Source organism: Apiospora marii (genome assembly GCF_038362585.1).
Source record: "Apiospora marii strain CBS 49790 chromosome Unknown utg000003l_segment0_segment0, whole genome shotgun sequence".
Taxonomy (NCBI): domain Eukaryota; kingdom Fungi; phylum Ascomycota; class Sordariomycetes; order Amphisphaeriales; family Apiosporaceae; genus Apiospora; species Apiospora marii.
The window spans coordinates 79,781-88,341 of NW_027117374.1; the positions used below are offsets into that span (position 1 = coordinate 79,781).

The window sequence follows — 8,561 nt, forward strand, 5'->3', positions numbered from 1 at the left end:
GCAACCCCAGCCCAAGCCCCAGCCCCAGCCCCAACCTCAACCTCAACTCCAACCTTAACCCCAACCCCTCAACAAGATCAAAACATATCGAGTTTTTTTTTTTTTTTTTTTTTGGTTCTTCAGCTTCTGGTGCTTCACCTCCCCTCCGATCTCTCACAATGAACACCGCCTCGTCCATCCAGAGTTTGACAGTAGGGGTTTCCCCCGCCCCCTCCGGCGGACCGCCCACCTGTTCCCTATTTCGGCAGCTCTCGACGGAATCCTCTTCCTGATCTACCACGCACTGAGTTCAAGGAACAACGCACGAGAAGAAAGAAAGAAAGGTAGAAAAAGAGACATTCAAATCACATGAAGAGTCTCAATACAAACGAGAAGAATGACTCGCAGCTCATAAATCTCCGCTTGCATTGTAGAGGTTCTCCCCCTCTTCCCACTCCAGCTTCTTCTTTTCTCCCGGAGAAGTATTTCCAACTCCCTTTTGTCACGCCACCAAAGAAATACCCGCCCGTCGCGAACCGCACACCAAGGCAACGAGCTACGGGCGCTTACCATAAGTATGCTTGGTTCTTGCACATGCATCCAGTATGTATATATGCCCATACATTCAGCTTCATGCCCCCTCAGGGCAAGCACACCACACTGAATGGAGAGAAGCGAACTATGTAGTAGGGAAACAGACATCCCGAGGCCCACGTCGAGCGGCCCTATGCAATGTGCTTGACCAAAGCGGATCATCCCAGACAGGCGAGATCCAGATGAACAGAGGGGGAGCCTCCACCAAAGGATGATGGAAAATGGGGTTTGGTTACACCAAGTAGGGGGGACAGTTGTTGGCTCGAGTTCGAAGTCAGTAAGTGAGGGGGGGGGGAGAGAGCACGGTTGGGGAGGGGGACGACCCAAGAGCCAACTGATGGATGCATCGTCTCTATTCATACTGTGTGCATCAGTTCGCCAGAGCATTCGGTCACGAGCACTTCAACTGAAGGAGACAAAGAAGGCCATTATGCTAACCCCGATACCTATTCAGCTGTGGTTGGGTGCTTGCTTCAGGTAATAGAATCACGTGTCCACGCTCATTGTATGTATGTGTTGATTGCGATTCAAAAATCATTACAGACACCTAGGTCACAGGGGGGAGGCGCATCATCGAAAGGCAGATCGAAGTATGTGGTTGATATCATCAACTGGATGTTATCCAGCGGGTAGATTCATCGTTCACCCCGACCATTCTGTGGTCGGGTTATATATCTAGAGTGGAGATTTGTCTATGAGCACGCGCAGGTCAACCATTCAATCATCAATGACGACCGCACATAAAATGTCTTTCCCGTGTGGCATCATGCATCCAGGATGGATGCATGGCCATTCCCTCGGTGAAAAGCCCCGGGCATATTACGCCCCTGCCATTTCCCAGGCAGCCCCCGAAACCAACACCCCGTTTTTGGTACATGCAAGCAACCGATCAACGCCAGGCTCAAATCAGCCGCACAGTTGACCGCCCTGGATCTGTGGGTGATTTTTGGACATAGGAAATAGGCAACCCCAGAGAAAGCAACATGAAACACCGTGACAAGTGTGTCCTCCGCTCTTCTAGAACCGCCAGACCCCCGGCAACATATGCACCATAACAAGCACGCTTTCGTCATCAAAGTATCAGGGGTATCGCAGTAGAAGAAGAAATTGGAGGACAAAAGAAACAAAACATAAAGGAAATCTTCGACTTGGGAAACAAGGCCAAACGAACAAGCTTAGGCGGCAACCACGGCAGGAACAGCAGCAGTGGAAGCAGCAGCCTCGGCTTCGCCGTTGCCGCCACCAAGAAGCTCGAGGACCTTGTTGACGACAGCGCTGGGGTAGCCACGAGACAGCATCTCGCTGACGACGCCCTTAGCCGGCTCCCGCTCCTCGACGGCCAGGAAGGCTCGAGTCATGGCCTCGTACGTGCTCGGCTCCCGCTTCTCGCGACCGACGCTGTTGTACACCATCTTGGCCTTGTCGATCTGCTTCTCAGCAGCCCAGCCGTGGATCAGCGTGTTGGCGATGTAGGGGGTAAGCTCGACGCGGCGCTGGCGCATCTCGTTGACGACGGGCTCCGTGTCCGCCACGTGGTGGTTGGCCACCATGGCTTCGAACAGGGCCTGGAACAGGCAGGGGTTGGCGGCAACAGTCGGGTCCTTCATGACCGAGTCGAAGATCTTCTTGGCACCTTCCAAGTCATGCAGCACACATCCGCGAGCATGGATCAGAGAGGCGTAGTGAACAGGCTCGGGCCGTTGACCGGAAGCACGAACCATGTCGAGGACAGCCTCGGCGGCCGTCATGTTGACAGGCTCCAGAGTGGCATGGGTATCCACCAGCAGCTTGTAGGTGTGAGCGGTAGGCGAGATGCCACGAGCCATCATGCGGTCGTAGTAGGCCAGAACCTTGGACTTGTCGCGCTTGGTGGTCAGGAAGAACTGCATCATGCTGTTGTAGGGGGCGGGGCGAGCCTTGTAGTTGGGCATCGCCTCCATCTCGTCAAACAGCTCTTCGGCAAACTTCTCATCGCTGACGCGGCAGAGGGCGTTGACGACGGTGCCGTACGTGACGCTGGTGGGCTTGATGCCAAGAGCACGCATCTCGGCGAAGTAGAACAGGCAGTCATCGATACGTCGAGCCTTGCCAAGCTTGCCGATCAGGGCGTTGTACAGGAAGCTCGAAGGCTCCACTCCCTCGGCCTTGGCCCGGTGGAAGATCTTGACGGCCTCGGTGGCTTCGTCAAACGTCTTGGTCGACTCCTTCAGGGTGGTGATGTAGAGACCGAAGGTGTTGGCAGAAGGGGCAGCTCCCATCTGGAGAAGCTCCAGGTGATACTGCTCGGCTAGCACACGGTCACCGAGGGTGAGGCAGGCACCGACCATGGCGTCCAGGATCGAAGACCATCCGTAACGGACAACGGCGTATTGGGCGAGGAGAGGGACATCAGTTCGCGCCATGGCGAGGATGTCGTGGCACAGGCTCATCTTGTTCTCGCGAGCAGCAGCCGAGATCATCTTGGCGTAGGTGATGTAACGGGGGTGGCGGCCGGCCCGGCGCATGTTGCGGAACCGCGTCAGGGCCTCGTTGAGTCGGGGGCCCTTGCGTCCGTGGGCGCCCTCCAGCTCATCCGAAATGATGGACGAGCCCTTGAAGTCGGTGTTGTGGGCATAGGGGTCGAAGTTGTCCTCAAAAGTCGACACCGTCGGGGGCACAAAGTTGAGAGGTGTCGCCACCCTGGGATCCTCGATGTTGCGGGCAGCCATGAACTTCGAGATGAACTCAATACCTTCCTCAATCTCCTCGGCTAGTTGGGGCCGGGTCTCGATGCCGCCAGCACGGATGCGCTGGAACATCATCTCGGACTCGGTCAAACCTTCGGCAACCTGGCCGGATCCAATCATGGCAACAGCATACATGGCAGTGGGCTCGATGAAGGCCGATGTGGCTTCCACCTCGGGGCTGCTGAGGATCTGCCAGTATTGTGTGGCGGTGGCCACGTCGGTCTGTCGCACGCAAAGCGCCATAAGAGCCATGGCCGGAGTGGCAATGTTCTTGAAGGTGGGTGCGATGTGGGAGAAAGCGGCGACGGCGGTGTGCACATCGCCCGCATCGGCAGCGGTAGTCGCAATCTCGGCCATGGTGGACATCCGTGTCTCGTCCTCCACGCTCTGTGCCCACAGCAAGGCCTGGTCGTAGATGCCGCGGCTGGTGAAAGCCTTGACGAATCCTCCGCGGATGATGGCGTCCTTGATGTCGACAGCTCGGACGTCATACTCCTTGATGATTTTCTCGTAGAACTGCATGGCTCCCTCGAATCGGTCGGAAACCACATAAGCGTTGATGACAGAGGCATAGACCTCCGAGTCGAGACGGTCATTGAGCGTGTACTGGCCGTTGTCGTGAGCGACGGCCAGCTCCTTGTACTCATTGTAGCACTCGACTGCGCTGGCCAGATCGCCAACGTTGGAGAACGCCGTGATCATGGCAGGGAAGGTCGCAGCAAAGGGGACCGCACCGCTCAGTTCCATGTGCTCAAACAGGCGCAGCATCTCGGAGACGCGGCCCGCACCAGCGCAAGCCGTAATGAGCTGGTGGTAGGTCTCGGACGAGTAGTTGGCCTTGCGGAATTCCACAGACGAGTTGAACATACTCAGGGCCAGGTCGAGGCGATCGTCGGCCGAGAGGATGGCATAGTCCAACTCGCTGGAGGCGAACATGAACTTGCCAGGCGCGTCCATGCCGCCGAAGCGAGCAAGCTTGGACTCGAACGAGGTCTTGAGGCTGGAAACCTCGAGAGACCGCGCTGCCAGCAGACCCACCAGGATGTTGTAGGTCTCGCCGTCGGGCAACACCTTGCGCCTCATCATGTCGGTGTAGATGTCCAGCGCCTTGGATACGATCTGCGTCTTCTCGTTGGGGATGTTGATGGCGGCGACCAGCAGAGCATTGTATGCACCGGCAATGGGCTTGACATTGGCGACGAGCATGGCCTCGAACACGGCCGGGATCTCGGCGAAGCGGCCATCGTGGGTGAGCTTGTTGAGATGGTCGGCGTAGGTCTGAGACTGGGGATCCACGGGCGGGGTGGCGCTGCGGGCGATGCTGAACGGGCTGGCGGATCTCGATTGCTCTAAGGTAGGACTCAGAGCTCGGCTCTGGACTCCGCTGGCTAGGACCGGCGAGGTCGCACTCTCCTCCAAAGCTTCCTGCAGCCGGCGCGACTCGATCTCCTTCTCGAGGGCGGCGTTGATGTGGGCCAAGGCGGACACGGCGTCGATGGCGACGGGGGCATCGTCGGCTCCATTTCTGGCAGCCTCAATGGCCTCGTTCTCGGCGTCGATGGCCTGGGCCTCGGGTCCGGACTCGACCAGCACCGACGAGGCGCTGGGTTTCCACTCGATGGGCTGGGGGAACTGGAACTGGGTCCATTCCTTCTCGAGATCTGCTTCCTCGGTGCCGGCGGCCCGCGCCTCTTCCTGCTTCTCCTGCTTCTGCTGGAGCGCCTCGAAGTAGGCGTCTAGGTTTCCATGGCTGACACGTCGCTCGTGACGGGGCTCGTGGGGGAGCGCCGGGGCCGAGGAGGAAGAGGTGGTGGCGGCGTTGTGGAAGGCAGTCTGGAGCTGGAGACCGGCGAGGCGCCCTCCAACGCGCTGGCTGCTACGCCGGGCGAAGGAGGAGCGGTTCTGGGAGTTTAGAACATGGGGGTGGGTGGCAGCTACGACGGATTGCGCGTAGCCGTGGGTGAGGGACTTTGTTAATCCTTGACGGATGAAGTTCGAGTACAAGGACGAGTAGATGGGCATTTAGAAGACACCAGGAGGGGGGGATGACTGCGCATCGCCAATAGTCAGTATACACACAATCTCCAACAAAAACAAGTTTGCGCAGGGCGAAAAGCTGAAAAGCAAGCCAGCAAGCAAAGGCCCGAACCAACCCGCCGGATGGCGCCAGGCAGGTTGTGTCATGGCATGTTGTCCATGGAGATGGGAGAGGCCGTGGTGTCGGAAAATGACATGACATGACATTTCACCCCAGATGGGGGACCCCACGCGACCAAACACACGATCCGGCGGGCACCGTGGTTCGACCATCTTTCGAGCCGAGTGACTCGAAACCCAGCATAAAAGATGCGGGCTGCGCTCACTGGCCGGGGCGCTGCTCCTGTTGACGCATGGCATTTCACTTCGACCGGCAAATAGAGAAACGGCGCACAAAACAAAAACCAATTGATTGGACTTACATGGGAAAAAGGTGAAAAGGCTATTTGCAGGTTCATTTGACAGCACAGCAGCCGCCAAACAAACGCGCTTTCCTATGGAGGGGAATTAGGTTATTTGGGAGGGTGGTTTGGATGAGGATGGGAAAAAGAGAAAGAGGGAGAGAGAAGAGTCAGGTTGTAGGACCCGAGGGGTGTGTGTGGTTCAAATGAATGTATCGATGGATATTGGACTTTTGGGGGGGTGTGTGAGGGACTGACTGATTGATTGATTTGATCGATTGCTTGATCAATTGACAACCACCGGCAGACAGACACACTGTACAGTGTGCTTGGATCCAAGTCCATGAGCAAGTACCTACACATTCTCTCCAGTCCGTCCCCCGGAGCTTCAGGGAAAAAAAGTTCAAAAGGCCACCCACCCACTGCCCATCACAGCGCAGGCCCCGTCGGCTCAGCAAGCCAGGTGCGTTTTTAGCTGCCCGTGTCATTATCGTCCATCTTTCTTTTTTACTGGAGACGGGTGGAGACAGGCAGTTGGGGCATGGCAGCCATCCTACTGGTTCCCGGTGGCCAGTGGTGGCTGCCTCAGTGGCTGCCCTGGCCTCGCCTAAACCCAACGGGCTGGTGGTTGGTGGCAGCGGACATCTTTGGCTCTCGGTTTCTGCTCTCGCTGCTGGCTCTCGCTGTTCGCTGTCTGCAGCATTCCACCATCCACGACGTGCTTCGGTGGGTTTTCTCTAGTTGACCGTCAACCGTACTGGAACAGTGGGGGGTTGACACGCAGTCTCCCCTCTCGAGCCCTGTACTCTCGCAGTACTCTCGCACACTAAAAACTCCCACCCCCATCGCATTAGGTTAGTCTTCGCTAGATCCTGATCCCCGGCAGCTTCCACAAAAAAAGTGACTCAGGCCAGTCAGGCGACGAGGCCACGGCATCCGACATTTTCTCGACACCGAGTCAATTGATCAAAATGCGCTTTTGCAGTTTCCGATGTCCATGCAGATCTCGGGAGCCTCGCTCTTTGACAGGTGCAATCAATGGCAGGTAGCAAACCGTCAGCAACAAAGTAAAAGATCCCGCTATGTACGGAGTAAACGAGGCCAAACTCGAACAGGTGCCGTCCTGACTCCCATCTCAATTGGTGTTCGTCCAATTGCTTGACTACCACCCATGTACTTGTCATTGATGGATCCTTCTCGAGAGAAGGAGAAGAAAAAACCGCATGTGTCAGCACTCGGCTCGGCTCTCGCACGTCTTTTCAGCTGCGAGATGACGGCCAGACCAGCTTTAGCTCAAGGGCAGTCAGGACGCCGTTAGGGGACCAAGGCCCGGCTAAGAACGGTTTGCCTCCCCCGGGGCGAGAGTGAGCCTCATTGATGTATCGTCGATTCTACTTGACCAAACCCCGTTCCTGACTTTGTGTTGTCATTGACCCTGAATTGCCCGAGATGCCTAGCGAGTACCCGGTTCATGTGAAATTAATCTATCATAAGTGCTCCGAATCGATAACTCCATATTCAGGGAGGATTGCCGACCAACCACCCTTCACGGCCAATCGTCAATGGCTGCCTTGAGAGAAGTCGCTCGGCAATATCGGACGTATAATTCGCAATTTGTCATTCACAGGCATTTTGGCAGAGGAGACAGAAGAAGAAAAAAAAAGAGCGAGGCTAGCGTGGTCGTGCTCAGTGTGGAGAGGCGCGGGAGACCAGGGCAAGGGGCCCCTGATTGGACTGACGACACCAATTGGTTTCCGCAAACCTGTAAGTACTGCTGTCACTCAAGGTACTGTAGCTCTCGGAGCACAGGGAGCTCTCGGTTTGCTTCGTACCTCGCGCCTTGTGCCTGTGGGAAAAGTCGGGATACCCAGCTCTTACCTAGTCGTATGAAGCTATCTAGTAAAGCTACCTAGCGATAAACCGGAGCAGCATCCTAGTCCACGCACGCGACAAACTGCCAGTCTTCGGCCTCCTCACAGGGCTGCCTCTATGGGCTAGGTATGTAGAGCCTAGAGGCCTCATCTTCCTCTTCTGTCATTGCACATGAGCCCCAGCTGCTTGCTGCGTACTAGCAAAAAAGATCCGCAATGCTGCTGCTACCACTGCCGCTGCCAACTCGGCCAGCTTCGTGACGAGATTGCTATTATACATGATGTATGTGCTAGTAAACAGCTTTGCGTGGAGATAGCCATGGTGACCCAGTCAGTAACAGCAACAGTGTATTGGTCAGAAGAGGGAAAAGAGATCCATCTGCCCAGCAATGGAGATGAAGCTGTCTCTGTCTCTCTCTGCCTTCTCGAAAGCACAGTGTGGAAACGTTCTCCTCGACCTGTGCCGGGCTGCAGACCTCTCCAGGGGATGATCAAATGGATGGGCGTTTCTTGGATTTTTGGCGATTCCAACCAACACCCTGGAAATGGGAAATTGTTGTGATCATGCGCCAGCATGCGGCCCCAGGGCAGGCACACCCTCACGCGAAATTTTTCCTTCTAGAAGGCCAAAAGGAATCCAGGGTCCCATTTTCCTTTTTTACCAATGTCCTCTTCTCGATCCGAGAGGGGCCACGCCCATCGCCATCGCCATCGATGGCGCAATGAAACAAAGAATGGATTACATTTTCAACTATTGAAGTCAATGCTTTTTTGGAGTTCGCATCCTCAATTGACGCTCTCAATTGACGCTCTCTGTACTCCGTAGCAGGGCTAAGTAATCTGCATGCGACTGCCGTAATTGTACCCAAGACTTGTATACAGTCAAAATGGCATTCACGAGGATGATGACAATAAAACGCCGCGTGGGGGATTTGCGCTTTCGCATTGCATGC

The 8,561-nt window shown here is 55.9% G+C and overlaps 1 protein-coding gene across 1 annotated transcript; it reads right to left on the bottom strand.

Moving 5' to 3' along the window:
• Nucleotides 1–1,748: 1,748 nt before the first annotated feature.
• Nucleotides 1,749–5,321, bottom strand: PG985_003481 (uncharacterized protein; the record flags this gene model as incomplete). The annotated part of the gene is made up of 1 exon (XM_066823250.1): nt 1,749–5,321. One exon carries the CDS (start codon nt 5,319–5,321, stop codon nt 1,749–1,751), a length of 3,573 nt encoding a protein of 1,190 aa, XP_066686410.1.
• Nucleotides 5,322–8,561: the final 3,240 nt, after the last annotated feature.